Here is a 27,058-nt window from a genome sequence, read left to right on the forward strand (position 1 = left end):
TTAGTACTTCAACTTAAATTTATTTAATTTTGTTGCCAAGGCAGCATTTCTATTTTTATGGGTTTTTTTTAAGTTTAAGTTTTTCATCTAATATTTAATTTTAGCTTTATTTCAGTTACCCGAATACAAATTTTAATAGTTTTAGTTTTAGTTTACAATAACAACTCCGTATTATAACAACTAAATAATACATGCATTTACCATACTTCTGACTATGCAAACAATGAGGGAGCGTCCAGGTTTAATACCAACCTGGCATGAAACTCTAGATGGCGCAGGCTGATAGGTCCTTAACTAATTTGGTAGGGATCACATCGTTATCTACATAGCGCAGCTGATTGGTTGCTGTTGCATCAGCGGCCAATGAGCTGCGGCTCAACATTCAAATACGGGTAGTGTTTGCAAGTCTGCAGCGTGCTTTCAGAAACCCTCCACCTTCCCCAGCTCCACCTGTATAGATCTGCTGCGGTGGTTATTTCATGTATGTTACATGTTGCATGTCTTACATGCTCACACAGCAGCATGTTTGTGAAAGTATTGGCAGTAGCAACTTCTCAGTACTTCCTCTGCAGCAGCAGCAGTGTGGCAGATCTATACCGCCAAGACCAAATACATTAACATTACCATATCCATTACCATTACCATGCCAATCTCTCTGAGAGTTGCCATGATAGAAATACAAGTTAAGCTCAATCGACAGCATTTGTGGTGTAATGTTGATCACCACACAAAACAATTCCACCCACCCCTTGCTTTAAAAACAAACAAACAAACAAACATGGCTATAGTTGGTTATAGTGAGGCATTTGTAATATATAAAGCAAAAAGGCAAATTTTGGGAAACTGTGAAGCTTTATCATTTAATAAAAGCACTTACATTAAAATTTGAGCTGTAATGTTCTTATAATTTTAGGTTTTTAGCCTTTATGTTGTCCAGGTAACGAAGTTGTAAAATTTAACGTAAAGGCTAGTAAGCGATTTCCTTCATACTAAAATCACGTTGATACGCAATAAAGGTATAATTTTTTTTCACTAATATATTTCTTTAATTTTTAAGGAATTTTCCTTTAATTCTGAACATTGCATCATTCACAACCTCACTGTCTCTTTATATGTCCTCAAAATAACACCATCCTCTCTTTATGCTTATCCCACAGGCCTCTGGGGTTCTGATGGGTTGAGTCTGAGTTTGGGTCGAGCACTTTATAACTCCACTGACAGTCTGGACAGCGCCAAGGCCGTCACTATTGCCATGGAAGCGGCTGCCATGGCGATGGCAGGAAAGAGACACCCCTCCACAGACAGCCACAGCTCAGTAATGACCTGTGATAAAGCTGTGCTGGTGTCCAGGGCGGAAGAGTACCTAAAAACACCAAGGTCTTCAATAGGAATACAGGTGAAGTGTGAAGATCCTGCATCAAAAAAAAGAAGACATTTTCAAAATATCTTCTTTTGTGTTCCACAGAAGAAAGTAAAACTGACACGACTGTTTCAAATCCATTTGTCCTTCCTATGAGAAGTATTGCGAGTGCTTGGGGTACGTCATAAATAGAACGAGGCATCAGTTTACTGTCGGGGATTTGTTGCGCTGCGTCGCATCCAGTGTAGACAACATCACTGATTATAATGGGTTCGATAGTCTTTTGTCCCGTCGCATTGTGCCGCTCACGTCCGGAGTAGACACGGTGTATATGTAGTAGAGTAGAGTAGACAAGTCATACAGGTTTGGAACTTTCATTTTTCATTGGAATTATCATTTTTGAGTGAAATATATATCATATATATATATATTTACAGTGTTTATATATTATATACATTATAAAAGCTTGATCTTTTCCCTGTTTAATATTCAGACAACCACAGGTAAGCCATTCATAGGTTAATTTCATTGAGAAGTCTATAGGTGGTCTTGAAACATTTCTCTCAGCCCGACAACAGCAATATTGGCTTAAACAATAGCATGAGTTTTGGGCGCGGGGCTCCCCATTTTGTTGACCAATGGGAAATGGAGGGTGTTTGGAAAACCTATCTGCACACAGTCATTGTTTTTTGTTTGTTTCTTTTTTGCAATTCTTCTCAGTGACTTCAGCTTTAACTGGTCTGAATAGAAAGCTGCCTTTTCTTACCACTTCTCTGCTGTTTTGAGCTCCCGTCTGTCTGTTGTGAGCAAAATATTCTTGAATGTGCTGACTAATGATAAATGTAACCCACAAGCACTCATGCAAACTGAATCTTACCTAACCAAAGCAATGTAGGTTATTTTGAAGTCCAAACACTGAAGTATATACAAACCCAGTCTGTGTTGTCATGCTAAAAATAGCTTCCTGTGAGTCATCATACCGCAATCCATTAATTAACATTCAACTCAGGCTTCAGTGAATGGGCTCTCCCTCTCTCTTCTTCCCTTAATCTCCCTATTTCCCCATCTCTATCTCTTTCGTCCTCCCTCCCTTTCTCTCTTGCTGTCTCTCGCCAGCAGTTATCTGACTTTGCCTTGTGAATATCTGTGTTGAGATCATGTCCTAATAATGTTAAATGGGTTTGCCTCCCTCAGCCTTTTGGTGCATCTGCTCTCCATTCATTGTCCACACTGCCCCCTAGAGGTTATGCGTAGAGGGAGCACAATTATCTGCCAATGGGGGTGAATTGAGGCCATAAATATTTATTACCGAGCATGAAACAGAATTTTGCATTATTATTTTTATAATAAAATATGTTTGCCCGCCAGACTGCAATTATTTAGCTGTTTTCCTTGCATATAACGCACAAGTCTCTGTCACTCACTGCACAAGATGAGCCAGTCTCTGTTGTTCAATGGCCCTGTCCCAAATGGAACACTAAGCCCTCGAGTCCACACTTTCTAAGTCTGCGGGTTTCGCGGGCTCTGGAAAAGTGCGTATCGAAGGCGCATATTGGCAAAGGGAGCGCTCGAAAGCACCCCTCTGAAACCTGAAATGACAAACGGGACACCCTACTGTCTTGTGGACTTAAAGTACATGCATAAGCGACGGCCATTGTAAGTTCACAAGACCGCAAGTGCACATGAAGTGTGCTATTTGAGACAGGGCAATTGAAACAAAATCTGTTACAAAAACAGCTGGTTTGCCAGCTTAATTTGAGGAATATCCCACATAGTTCTGGAGAACAACTAAGTACATTTATAGTTATTTTTTTAGCAGTTTCTCACCATGAAAATAGTTAAATTACAAAACTAAAACCTTATGTTGGTAAATTTTCTACTATGGTAAAAGCGATTGAAAGATTTCGAGAGTCACAACAGATTGACTTTATTAGTTTACATGTCTTTGATTTGAGTTGATTTAATACGTCTGGATTTAATCATTGCATCATGTTGCCTTTTCTAATAAAGTGACCAGCCCGTGGTTTATTTACACATTTTTTCTCTCCAAAACCAATCTTTAATTAAACATGGCACTTGCCACGCTTTAAACTTGAATCCTGGTTATGTTGGGAGTACACTGCTCAATATGCTCTATTAAACTGCACGTCATATAAGTGAGAATGTGATGTGTGTAATTTGACATTCTAACTTAATGTACGGAGACAAATCTAAGTAAGCCATTCATCAGTTGATTTCTGTGAAGACTGTAAACACAGTGTCTCTATGGCACTTTTGACTTGACGTAGTAAAATTTGATCAACCAGTGGTGTGATTTTGGGGTATGATACCTGTTTAGTTGAACGACGCGTGATAGACTGGTGTAGAATTTAGAAATACCACACTAAACGTCAATATTATGTGAATATTTTTCAGAAAGTTTTGGTGTATCCTTTCTGGTAGATGCAGAGGGGGTTGTAGTTTGTGAGCTGTGTTGGATTGTGTCATGAAAGTGGTCAGATCTACAGGAAAAGAAAAGCAAGCAGACGTCAGTTGTCATCTCCCTTTTTTATCCTGCCTGACTGAAACTCATTTCCCCGGCCAGTCTACTGATGATAATCCACTATTTCCTGGTTCCTAGTTTGAAATCATTCCTTCCTAGCTGGAAATCATTCAATTTATTCAAAATTCACTTTGCGTTGACTCATTCCTATCGTTTAGTAAAGGAATATATATCACCCAATAATGAAAATTGAGCCATTATTTACTCTTACTTTTTGGTGGAGCATCGAAAGTAAATCGCTTTTTTGTACATTAACTTTTGATGAAAATAGCCTTTAGATTTTGTCCAAATGTCTTCGACATATTAATTCATTTTAGGCCGTTTTATTCTGACAAAAATGGCATCTAGTTGACTATTTAATGAATGGTGCACTTATATAGCACTTTACTGTTCACCCAAAGCGTTTTCCAGTCAAATGAGGGTTTCTCTCCTCAACCACCACCAGTGTGTAGCATCCACTTGGATGATGCGACGGCAGCCGCAGAACAACAGCGCCAGTACGCCAGGATACTTGGCCAGGACACCGGGGTTTCACCCCTACTCTTTACGAGAAGTGCCATAGGATTTTTAATGACCACAGAGAGCCAGGAACTGGGTTTAATGTCGTAGGACGGTGCTTGGTACAGTATAGTGTCCCCGGCACCCCCTGCTGGCCTCCCTAACACCTCTTCCAGGGTCAACCCATGGAGCAACTGCCTCCATCCAATCAACAACTGATGTTTTTTTGTTGTTTTTTTGATAAGCCGTTTCACTCAGATCTACATCACAATATTTATGGTGCTTTTTTTGTCCTTTTTTACTTTGACACTGACAGCCCCTGGTTACTGTCAACCCTTTGCACCTTTACCACACCAGTTTTGAGATTTGTTTAAATGTGACACAATGAATGAAGTGACACTCCAGAGTGCTGCAGTCTAAAATACAGTTTTGTATCTATGAAGCAACCGAGACCACAGTGTGCTCTACCTCACACATTATCAAACACTGCTCACCTAGCCGTAATCCCTATGGAGTGAATTGTGTCTGAAGAAACCTCATACCCTGACCCTCGTTCTTTCATGCCTGACAGTCTGACTCACTCAAACAGAATTCCTGTGCTCAACCTTCCTGCTTTTTGACGTTCCCAGTGGTCAGACCGTTAGATCAGGGACAGCTGATTTGTCTGATCTGTGATGTGAATCATCTTGTTCTCTGATTGTGAGGTCAGCCTTCCCTTCCTGTCCTTCTCCAGCGCTTGTGTGAGTCACACTTTCTTCAGATGGTCTGATGTTCTCAGACACTTCTAAGCAACAGACATCTTTTTTTGATATACCTGAAAGATTGACCTTCAGTTCGTTATTCAAGTTATTACAGAATGTCTTTTTAGCTAATTAAATGTATTTGCCATCTCAAGAATGTATTATAACTGCCTACAGATCATTTTAATTGTCATTTAGTGATAATTGTTAGAAATAACTGCTTAATTATTTAAAATAAAATCAATAACACATACTACTGCTCAAACGTTTGGGGTTGGTAAGAGTGTTTCTTCTGCTCACCAAAGGCTGCATTTGGTCAAAATACAGTAAAAATCATAACATTGTGAAATATTACAATTTAAAAATAACAAGTTGAATTTTCAGCATAATAATTACTCAAGGCTTCAGTGTCACGTGATCCTTCAGAAATCATTCTAATATGCTGATTTGGTGCTTAAGAAACATTTCTTATGATCAGTGTCGAAAACAGTTGTGCTGCTTAAACGTTTTTTGTGAAAAAAATGATACAGTCATATTATTTTATGAATAGAAAGTTCTAAAGAACAGCATTTATTTGAACTTGGCCCTTTTTTTGTATCAATTTAAAAGTCTTTAGTCTCAATTGAATGCATCCTTACATAGGCAATATATAGCGTACTGTAAATGTATATGTACACACACACACACACAGACACAATTATTTCAAATATGTTGTCTGTGCTGCAGTTGTTTGGACCTACGGTTCCCTTGACTAAACAAAACAGTCACTCTAAGTTTCTCAAGAGTTTAGTGAATTTCTCATAGTTTATTACCTCCTGGCTTGAGTTTCCACCAGCTTCCTCAGTGGCTCTTGACTGGGCATGGGGCATTTTTTTGTACTTGAAAGAGAATTTTTCACTAAATCAATGTTTAAAACCTTCTCATTTATTATGCCAGATTACATAATGAATACAATTATTTAAAAATGAGCCTCTCCTACTCTTTTTGAAATGTTTGGATAGCACATTATGCATTATTTATTGAGTTACTTGTGGACTTGAAACTATGTGGGTGTGCAGTTTTTATCTCTAAGTTTCTATAGACTCAGCCTGGTATATCACACTGAGCTGTTATTTTTTGCATTAGCAGGTTGCACTGGTTCGTGACTTAGGATTGAACTTACAATTTTAGGATCAGTGGCTACCCCATTCATGTGCACATACAATGGGATGCAAAAGTCTGACACTAAATTATAAATACAGAATTAAAAATTTGATGTAAACTTTGAAATACTAGTTTGAGGATTTAATGAACAAAAATGTTATGATGCAACAAATTCTGCACAATTTATAGATCACAATAGTAATGCTAATCAAATAATTTGTGATGGACATGAACATGGTCAATAATCATCAGTTAAAGGTCTGTTTTGTCATTGTAGGTGGAAGCAGCGACTGATTCTGAGTGTGAAAGCAAAGGCTCTCGAGAGTATCAGTCTGTTGGGATTCAAGTGGAAGACGAGAGACGGTAAATACAGAGCACATCTGTTTTATCTCTATGTCTGAAGGGTTTGTGAGGTGCGATCCGCTGAAGTACTAGCTGAGTGTGAAATGTTGTTGTCTCTGAGTGTGAAATACTGTCTCATTTGAGATCTTTCTCTCTTATACAGACAGGGCCGATTTAAGCGGTCCAACAGTGTCACCGCCGCCGTTCAGGCTGATCTGGAGTTGGAGGGTTTTCCTTTGATGGAGGATAAAGGTCTTCAGTTTGGTGGAGGTTTCCAGCGTCACAGCGAGCCCAGCACCCCTACGCAGTACGGCGCCGTACGGACCGTCCGCACCCAGGGTCTCTTCAGCTACCGTGAGGACTACCGCACCCCCACGGAGCCTCCGAGTCCCCAGCGTAGCCCCGAGCCCTGGCTGGAGCCCTCGTCACGGGAACCTGTCGCCACCGTGGCGGTTACAGTGACGCCGCCCCAACCTTCGGATTCGGGAAGAGCGTCGCCCTCTTGCAGGAGGGACGGAAGCTGGTTCATGCAGCTGCTGCACACGGAGACGAAAAAGATGGAGGGGTGGTGCAAAGAGCTGGAGGGAGAGGCAGAAGAGAACGATATGTCAGAGGAAAGTGAGTTAACAGAGCCGTTAAATCTTTATATTATAATATTTGTTTGGGGGAGAGTTTGGCTCCAGGTTTCAAAGTGTCAGGTATGAATCCAAAGAAGTGTCACATTTAACCATGAAACGCTTTTGCAGAGCTCCAGGTTATTAGAGCCTCACACTGAGAGTGCTGCCATGTGAGCAATTATTTCTGTCAACATCTGTCAAGTTTCCATGGCAAAGAGCTCAGAGCAGCGCTGAGACTCTGAACAACAGACTGAGAGAGACAATGCACAGAAATCAATGCGTAAGAATGCATTGGAGTATGAGTGTGAAAGTGTGAATCACTTGTGTTGTGGAGTTTATGAGAATATTCACATACTTTCAGATTATTGAATTTGAAGAAGAGCTTGCTTCTTGGCAGTCACAATTACTACACACTGCATCTGTCATGTTCCCATTGTACTTTGACCCTGTTGAAAAAGCTGGTTTACTGATCTCAGATGGTTTAACATGGCTTTCCAGTTTGTGTTTTGCTGGTTTCGCTGACCAGCTGAAAAGTACCCAAGACTGCGAGACCAGCTAACACCAACAAACTAGGTTAAGCTGGTTTAAAATCCATGAAGACCATTTAATTGGGTGTTAAGTACAATTTCTCCATAAGCAACAACTTTCTTGTTACCTACAGCACTTAAACTTGAAAACAGCAAATGTAGTACACTGTCTTTCAGAAGTTTGTGGTCAGTTTTTGTTAAATGTTTTTGAAAGACGTCTCTTACGCCAACCAAGATTGGCTTATTTTGTAAAAAAATATATGTTAAAAACATTTTTAATATAAAAACTATTTTAATATAGTTTAAAATGTCATTTATTCCTTTGATGGCAAAGCTGAATTTTCAGCATCATTACTCAAATCATTCTAATATGCTGATTTGGTGCTCGAGAAACATTTCAGTTGTGCTGCTTAATATTTTATGTAAACCATGATAAAAAAATTTTTTAGGACTCTGAAGAACAGCATTTATTTGAAATAGAAATCTTTTACACTATAAATGTCTTCACTGTCAGTTTTAATCAATTTAATGCATCCCTGCTAAATACAAGTATTATCTAAAAGTATTATCTATCAAATCTTACTGACCCCTAACTTTTGAACAGTTGTGTACATGTATTTTTTTCCTTCATGAATTCTTTTTCTGCTTTCTAGCAGAAACATATGCATGATCATGTGCAAGTTCGCCGGTATATGAGTGTACAGTCAGACACTTTATGAAATCTATTAATAACTGTATAAATGTGTGAGATTTTCAATAACTCTCATGATTATTAAATATTTATATCTCTTTCCCTGTTTGTGTATTAGTCCTGGGGAAGATCCGGAGTGCTGTAGGAAGCGCACAGCTCTTGATGTCCCAGAAATTCCAGCAATTTTATTGGCTTTGCCAGCAGAACCTAGTAAGTAACATCAGTGCACATATGCCAATTTGTACATGAGTTTGTGTTCTATTTATGTTATTGTGCTGCGCTTTGTACTCACGGCAGCTCTTCCCACGACGCACCACTGCACTTCCACGGGGGCTGTCTGTGCTGGAGTAATTGTGGTGTACTTGACGGCCTTTTGTTCTGCTGTCATATTTATTAGATATGATACACAACAGTACATCAGCTGATCTGAGCCAGGCATGCAGAGAACATAAATGACCAAGTACTGTGGCATACAAAGTAGAGCAATGTTTTAGAAAACAACCTAAATTCTCCTGAATAAAATACTCTCTTCAGTGGCATACATTCACAGTGGTTGATTAGGCCACATACAGATTTATGAAATAACAACAAATGTAGTCATTGCATCAAATAAAAATGGTAACACTCCAGCCTGACTTCAAGCTCTTACAGTTTTCAGCCCTGAAATATGTACACATTATAAAGCTGTGCAATCTGTGGAGGATTAGATGTGCCACTTAAAAGTGAAGGAAACACTTTAGATTATGGAACACATATTCACTATTTTCCCTCAATAAACTTAGGGCTTGGAGCCAGAGGGGCGTAAGTGGCTTTTGACAAACTTTACAGGAGAGGCAAAACAAAATTTTGACCACACTTCAATCACCTGTATTATTAACCTTAAACCACAAACGTTGCAACCACAGGGATACTTAAGTGAATGAGTGTTTAAGTAATAAACGTATGGCATATTAACACAATAAACATGTTCTAAAACATTTAAAAATCAAAAAAATATGGCAAAAACGTCAGATACGCCTTTTTTGCACCAAACATTTCCAAGTCTTCTATGGACATATTGGACGTATCTGCTGAACAATGCAGAAAATAATTGGTCAAAAGGGGAATTGATTGAATAATTAACACTCGAATAACACTTGAACAAGTAATTAATTTTCATTTAACTCATTCATTAATAAAAAAAAATAATAATCTCATTTCACTTTTCCATTCTGGGCATCTGCTGAACAGTACAGACTGTAATAAAAGTCACTGAACTTGCTAAACACACTTCTGATTGGCAATTCATGAGTTCATGAATTCATTCTTTTCATCCCTTCTGGCTCCAAACATTACTCACACTTTTGTGTAGATCTTTATTGTTTTGTTGCTTTATTCAATACAGTTTGATCTCAGATAGGTTTAGGCTTTTTGGCACCATTGGATAGAGTTCATCAAGACCTTTATTTTGATATTAAGAACTCATATTCGCCCAAAATGCCACTTACGCCCCTCTGGCTCCAAGCCCTCGTTATAATAGTTTGATAGTAAGTAAGGTAGTTGCTGTAGTGGTTGTTTAGGTATGGGGTAGGGTTAAGGGATATAGAATATGGTCATGCAGAATGAGGCATTAATATGTGCTTTATAAGTACTAATAAACAGCCAATATACAAGTAATATGCATGCTCATAAGCAACTAGTGATCTAAAGTGTTACAAATTTAAAATGAAGAAATCTATTATCAAAGCATTTAATTGTAAATAAAAATGTAAATAATTAAATTACCATGTTACATTTGTTTAAATTCATATTAAAAATAAAATTTCACAGAACAATACATAATAATTTGATAAATGCCATGTTTAAATGGCATTTAATAAAGCATTTTAAAATTAGTTTTCTTTTATGTATTTGCCAAATGCTTTTGTTTATACATTTATAACTTGAGTTAAAAAAAATGTCATTATGCAGTTCACTCATGCAAACTCCATCAGCAAATGGATAAGGAAAAGTATTTGGCAATTTTTTTTATTTAAAAAAGTATTTTTCAGTTTATTATTATTTATTGTTATATTTAACTATTTGTATAAATATTTTTATGTCAACTTTTTGTTGCAGGACCCCAGTGCCATGCCTCGGCCCACCTCTCAGGACCTGGCCGGGTTCTGGGACCTGCTGCAGCTCTCCATCGATGATGTTACCTCCAAATTCAATGAGCTGCAGAAGATCAAGTCCAACGATTGGAGGCTTATTGAGAGTCCTGTGAAGAAGGTGAGAACTGATTGGTTAAAGGGCTTTTGATGGTCACCAAACCTAATTTCATGCTTCTGATTGTACTGATAAAAAATGTTTTATTGGCATATATACTACTGTTCAAAAGTTTGGGGTCAGTAAGATTTTTTGATATTTACATTAATTATGTTACAAAAAATATTTAGCTTTCTAGTCATCAAAGAATCCTAAGTTTTTTAAATCACAGTTTCCAAAAATATATATTAAAGGGGTAGTTCACCCTAAAATTAGAATTAAGTCATAATTTACTCACTCTAGTGTTGTTTAAATGCAGTATGATGTTCTTTCTTTTTCAGAACACAATAGGAGAAATTAAAAAACAATGTTCCACTCACACTCGTCCATATAATGGCAGTGAATAGCGACCAGCATCAAGCTTTTAAAAAAGACACAAAAGTATCACAAAATGGTCCGATGCTACACGTCTCATATATTCCAAGTGTTCTAAGGGGTATATGATTGTAACGCTATATTAAAGTCCAATGATCAGGGTTCAAAATTAAAGTGAATATTTATAAAATAAAACTGTATGCTGTATTATGCATCCCAGACAAGTAATTGGCAATGTCATTTTGTTAAGAAAGACTACGCGCCTACGCACATACGCATTCAAACGCGCGTGCCAATGCCCTCACCATTTTCAAAGATTCGCGTTTTTGAAGTTTACAGAGAGATGATGACGCTTTTACATTTTAAAATATATTAAAATAGAAAACAGTTGTTTTAAAGGGTAAACCCCCCCCCACAATATTTCAGTTTGCAGTCTTGGTGCAAACTTTTGAACAGTAGTGTATAGTTTATTAATTAAATCAAATATGTAATGTATCTGTATCTCTAGTCTGCTGCAGATATTACCCGACACACATTTATTTGTACATTCATATCTTGTGTTCGGATATTATTTGCTGTTGTTCCAGCTCCCGCCGCCAGTACCAAAGAAGACATTGCGTAAGAGTGTGACGAGGGAAAAATCTTTGGATCTCCCTGATCGTCAGAGACTGGAGGCACGACGACGCCTAATGGCGGCCAAACGCGCAGCTTCATTCCGCCAAAACTCAGCATCAGAGCGGGCCGACAGCATCGAGATCTATATACCGGAGGCCCAAACACGACTCTGAGAGTCACAGGGAACACCTTTATAATACCATCATCATCATTCTCAGTAACAGAGCCAGTTCGAACTATCACAATACATTCATCAAGCGAATCAAAAGAAACAAGGGTTTCGTACCTGTCAAAAGTGTCAAAAGGGTTTTGTAACTTGTTTCAGAACTGCCTAAAACATCCATGTGAAGTTTATCCTTTTTAGGGAAACATACTTCACCAAAATAAACATATTGCACAACATATCGCAATTGTAGACCCACGTGAAAATGACATTGCTTGATAAAGCAAAACTTTAGATTTAAGCTTTAATCACAGCGGAATATCAAGTCCAATCTGATGATCCCTTTGTCTTTATGACATCCATTTAGCACTTTCAAAATGGCAAAAATGGCATTTTTACGCCTCAAATCTAAACAATTTATTTATTTTCATTAAATGAAGAAACCTGAAGAAAAGTCTTTAGGTCCGGTTCCATCTGGTTCCATCCATTCAAGTTTTGTAGCTTTATATTTCCATGGTTACATTTCATTTCTCTCTCTCTCTCTCTTTATCTTTGTATTTTTTTTTTTTTTTTTTTTTCTTCTCTCTCATAGTATTTTTCTCATGAACTCTCTTGTGAGCATTTATGTAAGTGCCAGTGCTGAAATACCTCAATCATACATTTTAGACTGAAGCCGTAGGCCAGAGCGGACAGTCACAATCACAGCCTTTTAAAAAACATTGTTGGTCACACTGTTATGGGCAAACTTAAATCTCAGCCTGAGGGTTTACACTGTCAGAGAGATTAGAGATTCGTTTTTATTATTCTCCTACTTACTGATATATAATATACAGCTGTCACACTACTACATATTTGATGTTTATGGTTTATGTCATTCTAGAGGAATTACTGTAGGATTTTGGGTGCAATTGCTTAAACCCTAAATTCAACAATGTAAAGGTTCAAAAATGCATTTTTGCACTTTCTTCTTCTAAATGTATGTTTGTATGTATTTCCAAGGGAAATGAAGTTCTAAAAGATATTGTTGCAGTTGAATTGCAAGGTTTTGTGAGACTATCGATTTATGGTTTCAGGTCTCTGAATGTTTTCATGCCTCACATGGTCATTCATCAGTTTGCATTTATTTTTACTGAACCATTTTTCTCTCCATATGCTGTTATCAAGCATCTGACCCATGTTCTGCGCAAAAAAAAACAAAAAAACTTCTTTTTATGTTCTTTCTGTATGTCTTGACAGAGAATCAATGATTCTGTCTCGGTTGAAGGAGACGTCGGGTGTTCCCATAATTATCTAGATGGCTTGGCGGTTGGTGATATACAGTATGTTTTATCTATTAGACTGCCTGCAGTCCAAATACCACACATCTGTGAGAGTGTGCAGAATGATAAGTTCAATTTAACTCTATAATCAAAGTAGAACTGTTCTTGAGTCTATTTGATGGCATTTGTCCGAACAGGTGTCTTCAGTACACAGGAGGATGAAGGTCAATGCTGCTTTGGATTGTTATACAATCATTGAATTTGTTTTAAAACGTAGGTTTCATTCACTTTCTGTTCCTGAGATTTTAGTTTCTGCTTAAACATCCAGCAGTTCAGCTGTAACACTTTTTTTTTTTAATTGCCATATTTTATCCACAACATATCATTACAGAAATGGACTGTCTATCAAGCACGGTCACATTTCATTTCAAATGTCAAACTAATTCCCCCACTTTCTGTGGTTTTTGCCTTGGCGTCGTAAAAGGCGAAGAGGCCAAAGATTAGAGGAGATTAGTTTGATAACTTCCACACGAATTCCTTGTAGCTTTATATTCTCAATTTCCATCACGAGATGACCTTGAGAAGAGCTTTCCTTTAGGAGCAAATATTTTCTTTTAATTTCTCTGCGTTCAAACACAATTACAGCATTTCATCCAAGAGAGGCTTGTAATCGAGGAAGATGACTTCACGTTAGAGGATTTTCTCGAAACGTGAGCCAAAACACAACGTTTCAGTTGTCAATTGCATCTAAAGTCACGATACAGTGTACTAGCTCTCATTTTACACCAACAAAAGTTTTGATCGATTATTTTGCCGGTCATTATTTGAAACAAGTTCTGGGCAAATTACGGCTTTGTAGTGTGACTCGTGGCCCTCAGCGTTTACAGAAATCCAAAGGTCATTGCTGACGCTTTCCTGGCCTTACAAACTAGTCAAGACTGTTGAAATACACTCTAAACTGATGGGTTACACTTTAAAATAAGGTCTCATTTGTTAACATTAGTTAATGCATTAACTGACATGAGCTAACAATGAGCAATATATTTTACTTGTTAAAGTTTGCTTAAGATATAGTTCAAGGTCATTGTTTGTTCATCCTGATTATATGATATTTAATTTTTCATTATGGCGAAGTGAATGGATTCGGAGATGATTATTTTAAATCATGTTTTATGGTACTTTTCTTTTTTTCTCTACATCATGAGTAATCATGGTTGATTATCCGGTCCTGCAGTGTGGCAGCTGTCCTTTCTGATTAACCTGCTCAATTATCAATATGCAAACATGCCAGTAATGCAGGCAGTGTTTATATGCCAAATATGCTTATGTGCCACATGTTAGAACAGCTTCTGCTGTTTATAGATCCTCACACACACACCATCTTCCCCATGTTTCATCATGACAGTCTGAAAGCGTTATGGTGAGCTGATCTTTAATAAACCACCTGGAAGAATAAATGCTCACTTTCCCCACCTTTTAAAACAGTGGAGTCAGTTATCAAATGTTGATTTGTTTGTATGATGGCCATATTTTCCTCAACAGGGTTGCACTGGGTGGTCATCTTGTTTAACCTCATGTACATTTACGCTACTCATTTGTACATTTGCTTCATTTATTTCCATCTAAATCATACAGTATGTCAGTATTTATCAAAAAGAAATGATTCATTCAAAATGATTTACCCTCCGAACCACAGTATTTGAAAAACAGCCAACGGGCCTTTGGTACCGGCGCGGACTGAGATGCCCCAGTTCTTGGTTTCTTCTTCTTGGGACTGGACTAATCCTGGATCTCAGAATGTGAAAAGATTATAAAATCTTAGTGAAAATAACAAATGAAAAAGGTAGTTGTTTAGCTGAGAATATTTTAATTTATTAAACTGTATATCATATCTATATGAAGGGTGAATATAATACCAAATATTCATTATTTGTACAGAATTATATAAATAGTTATATATATATATATATATAATATAAATACATAATTGATCCTTTGTTGAAGCAAAACTTTTTTTCTGCTCTTCCTTATTGGTTGAGTTGAGTTTCTTTGGGTGGCATGCACCATTCTGATGCTGAATGTGGGTTTTTCTGCTTCATTGCTTTTCCAAATCCCTTTTTTGAATGTTGTTTATTGTTACATTTATCAGTTTATTTTATTTTGTATGTATTCATGAAACGTTTAAATTGTGTTATTAATTTGTGTTACGAATTTGACTTTTTTTTCTTGGTCATCTGGATTATTTGTGTTTCTTTTCATGACTTGATTATTGCTATGATCATACATTGTAAATAATTCAGTCATTAAATTTTTGAAGGAAATGAGGAAATGCGGATTGTCTTGAATTAACTGAATTACTTTAACACAACAAAACATTATCAACACAATGATTTTAACTTTTCCTAACAGAATTGTCTCAGAGTTGTTTTATTAGCGGTTTTGACAAAACTTAAATTTAAACCCTGATCTGAGTAAAAATAAATAAATAAATAAAAAATCGAAGTTCAAAGCAATACATCCATCAAAGAGATTTGCAATACAGCACTACACAATTTCCACCGTAATTTTTTTTACTTAATAAAAATAAATATTGAAATATTAATTTGAATGTATTAACTATATAATATATGTAAATATATTTAAAATTGGGGAAAGTATTTACATTTAAAGTTAATACAATCAAAATGAAACATACGTAAGTGACACTTTAATTTAACATTTATTAATTTAATGTTTCTGGAAGAAAAAAATCCTTGAATGTTTATGGGTAGCCTAATTCATACTGGAAAATAAAATAAATTATTAAAAATCGCACTTCTATTTCTGCGTTTTCCTGCCAGCAGACGGCGACAGAGCAGCGTTTATAGTCATGTGACTAGATGGTGTCACGTGATGTCTGTCGGTATATGGGGCGTTTGAATGTGAGGCAGACAGTGTGAGAACGCCGGTGAAGGAATGTAAGCAATGTTTTTGTAGAGCTCGTGTCAAAACAAAACATTATTAGTTTAACTCTTTCATACGCAGGAAAGAATGAGTTTCTTGGGCATTATTTCGTCTACAAGAGGTAAGAACAAACACACTTCTAAAAACAACAGACTAAGCAGAAACTTGTAACGTCGAAAAGATGTTTAGTTAGTAAAATGAGCTGTAGAAAGCATACATCTGAGAGCAGACTGAACATGTGAATGATGTTAAGTCTCCACCATCTACTTTTTACTCCACATGGTGTTTAAGGTCAAGATTTGGTTTCATACGGCATTAAAGGGCAGAGCAGTTTCTCTTTGTGAGTAATGCAGATAAATGGGACAGAGGGTGTGTCTGTATAATGTAATTATTGTTTTTTCTCTTTCTAGATTAGTAATTGGTTCCATAGGATCTGACTGTGAAATCTGAGTAATGTCTTCCCAGCCAGATAACTTAATACTGTCCTCGGGTCACAACTTAAGCATGGACTACTCCTCCATGGACATTCGACTGAAAATCATCTGCCTGAGCTTCATCTTCTACACCTTCATCTTCATCCTCTGTCACATCCTGTCTAAACTGCTGTTTCGCACCTACTGCTCATTGTCAGCCAAAGAAAAGGTGCCCATTAATATGTTAATGTAATGGTTGGCTTTTCATAAAAGATTCAGTTTTTGTTGATTCTGCCATTTGGATTATTTTCCTAACATTACAATCTTTATCTTTGCTTCAAGGTCTTCTGGGATCTGGCTGCGACACGGGCTGCGTTTGGCATCCAAAGCATGGTGGCAGGGCTTCGAGCGCTCATGGAGGACTCCGCTGTCTTTTCTGATAAGGTTCTCGGACAGGAGGACTGGTCATGGTTCAACGTGCTGTCCGCTACTGGCTTTTTTCTGTTCGAAAATGTGGCCGTTCATGGGTCAAACGCGGTGTTCCGGTCCTTCGATCTGCCGTTAGCTGTGCACCACTTCTTTGCCCTGTCAGGGTTTGTTGGGGTGGTTGTGTGGGACTGGGTGGGTCATTTCTTGCCTATGATAACCCTGCTGATGGAGATGAGCACACCCTTCACCTGCATCTCCTGGATGCTGCTTAAGGTGAGACGCAACAGTCAAGAGCAAATATTTTTTCAGTTTGTGAGATTTAGTGCAATTTGTTAATTGATAATGTTCGTGCAGGGAACATTTTTGTGAGCAAAGGAGCAAAAAAACTGTTTGTCTGAAGACTGTAGTGATCTTATGAAACGCCTCTGCTTTCTCACCTGTTGGGCAGTTTCACTTCTATTTTGGTCTGGGAGGAAACATGTTTTTCTTCCTCTACTCAACAATTTATCATGCTTGGTTGCTGAGAACACCTTTATAGTTCTGCAATATTTGTACACTGTTCTTAAAAAGAGGAACTTGTTTTCTTTTTCGCTGATAAGTTTTAGCCATTTGAGGTGTTGTAGGTGCTAGACAAGGGATGGGCAACTTCGGTCCTGCAGAGTTTAACTCCAACCCTAATCAAACACCTGAACAAGCTAATCAATGTCTTCAGGAAAGCTGTGATGGTGTGAACAGCTGTGAACTTATCGCCTTGCGTCTTGCAGAGTCTCGTGCGTGACACAGCATTCTAAAAAGACGGCGAAGAAGTTAAAGGAAAAAATGTCTAGACCTAGTCTCTGGACTCGTAACATAAATATGCATTGCATTCTCTTCATTGGCGCAAGGGATAGTATATTATCTATACGTTTTCTTTTTCAAGTCAACTATTGTCTTGATGGATCAACAGTTTGAAGACACTCTTGCTGAGTGACTTAAAGGGACAGTTCACCCAAAAAAGAAAATTCAGTCATTTACTTACCCTCATGTTGTTATTAATTTGTATGAGTTTCTGTGGATTTAGAAAAATAATAATAATTAAAAAATCCATACAATAAAAGTTGTTTTGGACCCTATTGACTTTCATTGTATGGACAAAAATGAATGAAACTTTCTACAAAATATCTTCTTTTATGTTCCACAAAAGAAAGAAAGGCATACAGGTGTGAGGGTGAGTAAATGATGACAATTTTAGTTTTGGATGAACTACAGCGAGTTTAGATTTTAGATTTTTTTCGATTATTAGAGCTCAGTGATTCAGATAATTCCCCCTGTTAAGCGAATTATGAATAAACCACATTTGAATTAATAAGACCCTGTTTTGAACTTGGTTATAAATTAATTCTCACATTCCTTCTCTTCTTTGCTAAGGCGGGCTGGTCCAAAACTCTGTTCTGGAAAGCTAACCAGTGGATAATGATACACATGTTCCACTGCCGGATGGTTCTGTCCTACTACATGTGGTGGGTATGTTGGAATCACTCGGAGGAGCTCAACACACACATCCCTCTGGTTGAGAGGTTTCTGTTCTTCATAGGTCTCTTCCTGCTCACGTTCTTCCTCAACCCCATTTGGATGCATAAGAAAACCCTGCAGCTTCTCAATCCTGTGGACTGGAACTTTGACAACATGCCCGCACCAGAGAACAGACCAATCCAAGACCAGGCACGACACAAACCCCATGCCAGCTGATTACTGCCAAGATCACGGCCTTATGGGAAATACAGTCTGAGGAAGACTGCAGCTATAAACGTCAGATGGGAGCAGAGAGATATTAGGCAATTTTGTGCAGTTGTGTTGCTTTTAGTGTGTATTGTTTGAAGGTTTGTTTAAGAGCTTTAGGTTTAGCACTTACTACTACAACTTACAACTACACTAACCACTACAACGTGTGCACACAGATTGCACGATTGGTAAAGTTTCTTTATTTAAAGGATTCACCCAAAAATGAAAATTCTGTCATCATTATATCAACGTCATGTCGTTCCAAACCTGGATGACTTGCTTTCTTCTGTGGAACTCTTTTTGTCTGTACAATGTAAGTCAATGGGGTTCAAAACAACACCTCAAGTGGACTTTTATTTTATGGACCAAAAAGCCTTGTCATGTCATCTTTTGTGTTTTACAGAACAAAGAAAGTCATACATGTTTGTAACAACATGAAGGTGAGTAAATAATGACAATTAAAATTGTATTTATTTTTATTCATTTTATTATTAGGCCTAACTATTTAAAAAACTTTTAAAAAAGTATTACAATTCTGATGCATGTTTCAAGGAGACTTCTATGGGCCTGTAAATATGAGATCTGTTTCATGCAACTTGTTTCATGCAGCTTACTTCCTGTTTGAGTTGAGGTGGGCGTCCTGAAAAAGCCTCTTACTGTACGTGTGTTTGAGTCTCTTATCTCCTTGTACATTGGCAGTAGGTGCAGTACAGGAGATCTGATAGGCTCGTATTTGTTACTCCCAGAAATTCATCGTCTTATGATGAAGAAAATCGCAACTGCATCATGACCAAATATGATCTGTCAACTCAACCACTCTCTACTTCACTAAATGTCACTCAGTGTCTGCTTTGGAAACTTCAGTTCAAAGCCATCAGACTTTTTTTTTTTTTTTTTTCTAAGGATTATTCTTTCAGAGAGTGCTTTGGTGTTGTTCAATGGCTGTAGGCTGCGTTTAGTGAGAATTTGTGGATGTTTGACTAAACTCTTTGTGTTCTCCATAAATAGGGTTTGTTCAGACTGACTGAATTATCTTTGTAGGAAGGAATGTGTGTGTACGTGCGTACCAGGGAAGGATAAGGGATGGAAAAGAGTTGTTTTATTTCATTTTGAGGACTAGATATTGATCTAGAGTTCCTCAGTGTATGTGTTTTTGGTTAAACTTGATACTTCCTTTTTTGTCTTTTTCTTTTTTTCGTTAGAAGGTGCTAAAGAGCAAAAAATGATTATACAGCATATTTCAAGCAAATACAACAGACAAGGCAAAACATGATAGTGTCAAATGTATGTGCATGTATACATACAATGCTACTGCCAGATATGAATGAAGGAAACCGCTGTACCTCTGTATCAGCTCAGGGTGTTGTGAGGGTGATGCACAAAGCAGGTGAGCCCCCCCCCCCCCCCCCTTCACAATGCATACCAAAGTCATGCTTGATTATTTATATGTAAATTCCTGTTTCATTTCATAGTTAATTTCAAATTCTAAGTTTCAACAATATTAAACTGTAACAACAAACTACTGCCTGTGTTTCCACAATTGACTATAGTATGTTGACTGGAAATCTGTTGTATATTTAAATATTAATCAGTGTTATATTAGGTGCACATTTCTGTTGAAATGCATTTGTTTTAATTAAAATCTAGGTTTAAAATTCAAGATTCAAAGCTCATAAGCTGTTGATGCTCTTAGGGTGTATTGTTTAAAAAAAAGAGAACTAATAAACATTTTACCCCAAAATATGTTTTTGTTTTCTCACTATAGAAACTTTTTGTTGCCTTGCAGAAGTGTTGTCCATTTTAACTCTTTACAGTTCAATGCAGCAGATGCTTTAGCACTTACCAACTTTAGACGTGTGAATGATCCACAGTGTTTTATCAGCTGTACAATTAATTATCAAAGATACCAACAGTTTTGGATTCTATTTTATTAGTGTGAATCAAGGGTGACTGGGACAGAATTTCCGTCTTGTTTAAGGCTTCTTTCCATAAATTAGAAACATCAGCCCAACACACGATACATTTCTGTAAAACTGAAGATGCTACCTATCCATTTGACCAGGAAACCAGTTATTATAATGAAAGGATGTGTGACATACCCTTTTATGTAAACTGAGCCAAAATTGGATGCCCTCATTTGTGTGACATCATGTAGGTGGACGGGCAGGCATCAAACAGGACGTTGACCCTGAAATGCATGAAGTAAGGAAAATTACAAGCTTTTGCTATAGGTTTCATAATGCGGTCACAAACCTTTTTTAGTTCCATCGACCAAACTGGTTATTTTTGTTGCTGTAGTGCATCATATTCATGTTTCCATCAAAGGTTTGTGTCAAATAGTTATGACCATTTTATGACCTTATGAAAACTAGCAAACTTCCTTTTTTTGTGTGTGTGTGTCATTGTCACTTGATGCATTTCAGGGTCAATGTCCTGTTTCAAAGTCCAATCACCCTTAAAGGGATAGTTCACCCCCAAAAAAGAAAGAAAATTCTGTCATCATTTACTCACCCTCAAGTTGTTCCAAACCTATTTGAGTTTCTTTCTTCTGCTGGACACAAAATACATTTTGAAGAATGGGTAACCAAAGAGTTGTGGTGGGGCACCATTGACTTCCATAGTATGAATTACATTTTTTTTTTTTTTAAATACTATGGAAGTCAATGATGCCCCACAACAGTTTGGTTACAAACATTCTTCAAAATATATTCCTTTGTGTGCAGCAGAACAAAGACATTGAGGGTGAATAAATGATGACAGAATTTTTATTTATGGGTGAACTATCCCTTTAATTCGGCTACTTGTGTCAAAACATTATTTTTTTAAACTTTCAAATTGTTCGTTTTGTTCAAATGATTATTGTTATTTACTACATAAATTATTATTATTATTATTACTGTTATTTCATTTAATTCAGAAATGTAATCCCCCACACAAATTGAAATGAAAAAAAGGGCAGCTGAACTAGGCTAGCCAACAAATATACCTAGGAAACAATACCGAATTAGGATCAGCAATTTAATGCAAATTTTAACGTAAAAATAAGGGTATGATGAGAGATAAACACTGATCCCATTCCCAACTCGGCACTAAAGTTTGAAAGCATACAGCAGTTTGTGTGTGACCACTAGGCTGCAGTACAGCACCGCAAAATCACTGCAAATATTTGCCAAACTGTATTTATGTAACTTTGGACATTTGTGAAAGGGATCTACTAGCACGAAATATATTTTTGCCAACAAATTATTTTAAAAAATTGTGTGATTTCGGAGCTAGAGCAAGATAACCGAATAATATTATTACCTACTACTGAATGAAACAACTTAGTGTGTTTTTGTATTTAGAGTCGTTTCACAACCTACTTCAAAATAATCATGATTTGATTATAATTGTTTTTCATTAGGCGCTAGGAAAACCAAGTAGCCTAATTATGTTAAATGCGGTGATCCTGCATTTAATCTGTGTTTATTGCACTTATTTATTACAACAAGCACTATAAGATTTTTCCCAGCAAATGCGTTCATTTATTTATACTAATTAATGTGGGACTCTCTCTGGATGTGAGTGAAGCAGAAGGTGCAGCGGAGCGGTTCAGTTCACACGCATCACGTGACACACATTGGAACGCGTGTGTGTCCATCCACACGGAGAAACGCAAGAAATTTGACTGACGTGTCTTGAAACCAATGAGAGACCGGGCAACCAAAGGCTCCGCCAATGAGGACGGAGTGGAGGGCGGAGACATGGAGCGGTTGGCTCGCGTTTGGGAAAAGCAGTGGAAAAGTTGCCTACTGTCTTTAAAAATGATACAGTGAATATTTACGAAGTTGGGTCTGTTCTGCAACTAACCGGTGTTGCGCACCATAGACGGGATTTAAACTTAATTTACTTCAAAGATCCAGAAAGATGGTGAGTAGGTAAAGCATGCGTATGAAATTTCCAAACACTTCCACTGAAAGTCTGTTATGTGTGAAATAAGTTTGTAATTTGTAACGCGTAAATTCAGCGTGATGCTGATTTACCTTTGTGCAGATTTCACCCTGCAATGAAACTTATTGTCTGAGCGCTGTCGCAGTGATCAGATCTTTTTAATAACATAAACTGAGAAGTGTTCAACATCTGCGCCTGATGGGGCGGCTGCGCTTTTCCTGTTGGATTCCGCTTTACGTGGCAAGTGACAACTCCGCACAGTCATGTTAGATTATATCAAAAATCTATACAATTCAGTAAACATCGAGCTTTCACAAGAACCGCCTGATACCTGGAATCTAATCTAAAACGTGTTGTAGCCTACAGTGATGCTGATGCACGTTCAAAGACATCTTGGAAATATCAGTGAATTATAAAATTGTGATTTACAAGCCTGGAAAAGTTAGGAAAAAAATATTCTAATGTGATCTTGGATTCTTTTCATGATTAGGAATCGTTCCAGTTATGACCTAGTAATGGCTCGTTGTAGTGATTTAAAGGTGCACTCCATTTTTTTTTAAAAAGTAAAAAAAATTAACCAAACTTTTGAGAAATGTGACTAATATGATTTACACTTATGTAAGATGAAGACTCCAATCATATCAGTCTTCTAGAATTTTTTTTATTTATTTTGAATTGTTCCTTGACATCACATCCTGTCATGTAATTGACTGAATGTCAGAAATAATACTCCTATATTTACTTTATAGAAGTCATTTGAACAGAATGAGTCCAAATGTCCAAACAAGACACCTGCTGGAGCGATGAAAGAAGATCTGTTAGAAACCAATGACATCTATTATATGGATGTGTGCAGTAAAAAAGAAAATAGCCCACGGCTTTGATGCAAACCAGCAGCAGTTAGTACACGCACACTAGATGCATCCACACTAATGGGTGCTGATACTGGGATAAATTAGAACCTGTCAAATGTAGACGAAAAACTTACTTACCAAGAAATAATTGGAAAAAATCTGAAAAAATCTTGGAAATCAATTGCTCAAAAAACCCCTGCTAGAATACAACAATCAATTTACTTTTTTCAAAAATAAAAATTAATACCACAGATGCTTATCATAGTGTCTTTCAGTATGAAACCATAATTCAGTTTGACTACTCGACTACTTCGTCCTTCACAATATAGGCACAATATAGGCATTCTTTACTAGAGCGTGCCTTTTGGAGAGAAGGTTGCCGAACAGTTCCCAAGTAAAGGGCCTTTCTAAAGATCTGAGCTCTCATGCACACAGTGTGTTATTCAGTTCAGATCCTTCATACCTCCCATTAAACATGGATCAAATGTTTGGAAACATTTAAGGAATGCTCTTTTTAATTAGTCAAACTTTTCCACTTCCTCTCAGTTTTATGGCATCATTTCCTTCCCTGGGAGCTGCAGTGCTTTCAGGAATCTGAGGCCCTCTGGCCTTTTCCTAGATGAGTGTGTGTGATACGGGGGAAGAGCCCTCTCATGTGCGACTGCATTGTTTCGCTCCATGCTTGTCCGACTCACTTTGCATCAGAGCGCAGGAGAGGACAGGATTTGCTCAGATTGCAGGCAATTTGCTTAGCAAATAGCCACACCACTGGAGCAGGGGGCTTCTCCTCCCACAGTGCTCCGTAAATAAAGACTGTGGATTACAAGCTTTGTTTTCAAGCTTGCTGAACATTGGTTCAATCCACATCCAAACGAACATTTGTTAGCAGCCAATCAACATTTCTTTGAGTTGTTCTTTAGTAGTGCTTACACATATGCAGAGGTTGATGTATAAGTGTGCTCTTTAGGAACGAATGAGTGGCACGGCTTTCCTTCAGGAATCTGCAAGGAAAGTGGAATTTATGATGGGGGGACTTTAAACAGTGGGAGAAGGAGACAGAAATTAGTTTGGCTTCATATTCATTGGGTTGTTTTAACAGAGTCAGGGCAGATGGTGTTTTGTTGGGTGATCTAACATTGTGGTCATGCAGTACACTTGGGATCCATGTTTGTTAATTGTTAGATCTCCCGTGTCCATCTATGTGCTTGTGTGTTCTGTGAAGGATTACTGAAATCCGCTGAGAAACCACAGAGATGCCAAACATGCCAGGAGGGATGCAGCTTCTCAAAGTTCATTCAGTTAAGCACTATGGACTTGCCTTCTCTGAAACTTTTAAAGGGATAGTTCTCAAAAAAAAAAAATTCTATCATCATTTACTTACTCTCATGTTGTTCCAAACCTGTATGACTTTCTTATTTTGTGGAATATAAGATATTTTTTCATATAATGAAAGTCAGTGGAGCCCAAAACAGCCCTGAATTCCACTGACTTTCATTCTATTGACAAAAAAAAACAAAAAAAAAACAGAGCGACTTTTCTAAATATCTTCTTTTGTGTTCCACAGAAGTCATACAGTTTTGGAATGACTTGATGAGTAAATAATGATACATAAAAGATGTATGTGAACTTAGAATCTAAACATTATTTAGCCTTCATATCTGATTTGCAATTCTTTTGTTAACATGGTGACGCAGATAACGGTATATCATGGATGTGTTATGTTAGACTTCATCAAACTTAAAGGGATATTTCACCCAAAAATTAAAATTCTGTCATCATTTACTCACCCTCACGTTGTTCCAAACCTGATGTGCGTTTCCCAAAAGCATTGTTGACCAACTATGATCGCAATTTCCATTGAACTCTATTGGTAACGACAGAACTTGCGACCATATTGTTGGCTTTGTGAAACGCATCCCTGTATGAGTTTCTTCTGTTGAACACAAAAGAAGATATTTTAAAGAATGTTGGTAACCAGACAGTTGATGGTAGCCATTGACTTCCATAGTATTTTTATTTTTTTTCCTACTATGGAAGTCAATGGCTACCGTCAACTGTCTGGTTACTGACATTCTTCAAAATATCATTTTCCTTTGTGAAAATTTTTGAGTGAACTATCCCTTTAATTTCTCGCCTCCTCATCCTCTGTCTTTAATGTCTAACCCAGAAGGATTTTAGACTGGCTTTAACCTGCCTGTGTGTGTGTGTGTGTGTGTTCTCATTGGGTGTGTTTGCTTGAGGTCGCAGAGATTGCTTTACAGGTCCGTATTTAACACATTTCAAGCTGGTTTATAGGAGAAAATAGATGGATGGCATGTGGCGTTTGCTCTTCCAGGTCATTATTTAGTGGTTTGTAAAGTGTACTTCTGTCAGGAATTCTAACTGTGAATTAAACTTTTGACCCTGAACAGCAGTCTAGACATATTTGCAGACTCAATGGTAAGACTTTAAGGCATTTATTGTGATAATGTGCTATGTGAGATGTTTACATACCGTTAGCAGTCAGTCCTTAAAGTTCACATGAAATGGAAATTCACCCTATTTTCTACATGCATGTTTTTGATCTTATTGTTTACATTCATCCGTGTACGTTTCCTTTTTTTATTTATTTTTTGATCCCGTAATTTTGTTTATTATTTATTTTTGGCCTTTTTCCTTTATTGGATAGAGGAGACCGGAAGCAATGGGAGGAGAGAGGGGAATAGGATTGGGAAAAGACCTCGAGTGGGACTCGAACTCGGGTCGGCTGAAGCACCACAAGGCTCCAACAAGCCATAATAATAATTTTTAATCAAAACTTCATAACTGGATCTTTCGGTGAAATGACAGACTTCTCTCCGGTCTGATTTTGATCTTTCTGTCCAATCAACAATTGATGGGTTGAACCACATCCCGCCCTACATTTTTTTTTTTTTTGATAATCCGTTTAATAGGCTATATACGGTACGTCACAATGCAGAAGAAAATAGCTACTTTAACTACATAGAGATTTTAACTATCAGTTGTTTGCTAATGTTAAACCCAAATTCCTTCATTATTCGCTCACCTTTATGTTGTGGTATAACTTTCTTTTTTCTGTAAAAACAAAAGAACATCACAAAATCGCTCTGAATCATTAGTACACAAATCCAGTTCCCTTGTTCCCATTGCAGTGGTTCCCAGTTCTGCGCAATGAGGCATATCGGTGTGTATTACACTAACAAACTTACTTCATTCTATCAGACATGTCTGAAGTGATTCAGGAAGCAGCAGACTGGCAGAAGCCCTGAAGCCACATTTCAACAGCAGAGTTTTTCCCCTTGCCCTGCACGATTAGGCTACACACCCTGAAGTCAAGCTCAAACTAAACATTGATCAGCTCATCATGGTCAATGCTGACACTCCCAACTCTCTGAATGTTGCACATGCACATTGCACAAGCCCACAATTGATCTTATCTGTTTTGTAAAAACATTTTCAGGGTAATATTTAAAGTAAAAATTCAGACAATTATGAATATAATTGTAATTAAAATATCCGTATGATTCCTATAATGAACGCTGTTTGAGTGTCTATAGTTTCACACCAGCGGTGTGGTTGTGAGTTTGTTTAGTAGTGTGGTCTGCAAAATTTACTGTCTGTTGTGTCATC

General features: G+C 37.4%; 3 protein-coding genes across 7 annotated transcripts in view; all 3 read left to right on the forward strand.

Annotated features, from left to right (window-relative positions):
• The window catches only part of dlgap2a (discs, large homolog-associated protein 2a), a 116,359-nt gene extending 100,950 nt beyond the window's left edge, over positions 1 to 15,409 (forward strand). For both annotated transcript variants that reach the window (XM_084393143.1, XM_084393142.1), the window contains 6 exons: positions 1,158 to 1,396; positions 6,561 to 6,646; positions 6,789 to 7,243; positions 8,579 to 8,670; positions 10,558 to 10,710; positions 11,649 to 15,409. In XM_084393143.1, the coding sequence (XP_084249269.1) occupies positions 1,158 to 1,396; positions 6,561 to 6,646; positions 6,789 to 7,243; positions 8,579 to 8,670; positions 10,558 to 10,710; positions 11,649 to 11,849 (1,226 nt within the window). In that variant the 3' untranslated portion in view covers positions 11,850 to 15,409. The remainder of the gene's footprint in view (positions 1 to 1,157; positions 1,397 to 6,560; positions 6,647 to 6,788; positions 7,244 to 8,578; positions 8,671 to 10,557; positions 10,711 to 11,648) is intronic.
• Positions 15,410 to 15,989: 580 nt separating this feature from the next.
• cln8 (CLN8 transmembrane ER and ERGIC protein) lies at positions 15,990 to 19,103 on the forward strand. Its single transcript, XM_084393232.1, has 4 exons — positions 15,990 to 16,162; positions 16,452 to 16,683; positions 16,797 to 17,156; positions 18,291 to 19,103. Exons 2-4 carry the CDS (start codon positions 16,495 to 16,497, stop codon positions 18,609 to 18,611), a joined length of 870 nt encoding a protein of 289 aa, XP_084249358.1. The 5' UTR covers positions 15,990 to 16,162; positions 16,452 to 16,494; the 3' UTR covers positions 18,612 to 19,103.
• A 3,226-nt stretch (positions 19,104 to 22,329) lies between these two features.
• Positions 22,330 to 27,058, forward strand: part of arhgef10 (Rho guanine nucleotide exchange factor (GEF) 10) — a 51,017-nt gene continuing 46,288 nt past the window's right edge. The window contains exon 1 of one of the 4 annotated variants that reach the window (XM_084392947.1): positions 22,330 to 22,553. The gene's annotated coding sequence lies outside the window, so the exon portion shown is untranslated. The remainder of the gene's footprint in view (positions 22,554 to 27,058) is intronic. The other 3 variants (XM_084392946.1, XM_084392949.1, XM_084392948.1) reach the window with 3 other exon arrangements.

This window comes from Rutilus rutilus, assembly GCF_951802725.1.
Source record: "Rutilus rutilus genome assembly, chromosome: 21".
Classification (NCBI taxonomy): Eukaryota; Metazoa; Chordata; class Actinopteri; order Cypriniformes; family Leuciscidae; genus Rutilus; species Rutilus rutilus.

Coding starts and splice junctions, on each gene's coding strand:
- cln8 (XM_084393232.1), top strand. CDS start 16,495: ATGTCTTCCCAGCCAGATAACTTAATACTGTCCTCGGGTCACAACTTA. Junction 16,684..16,796: donor CATTGTCAGCCAAAGAAAAG/GTGCCCATTAAT, acceptor CTTTGCTTCAAG/GTCTTCTGGGATCTGGCTGC. Junction 17,157..18,290: donor TCTCCTGGATGCTGCTTAAG/GTGAGACGCAAC, acceptor TTCTTTGCTAAG/GCGGGCTGGTCCAAAACTCT.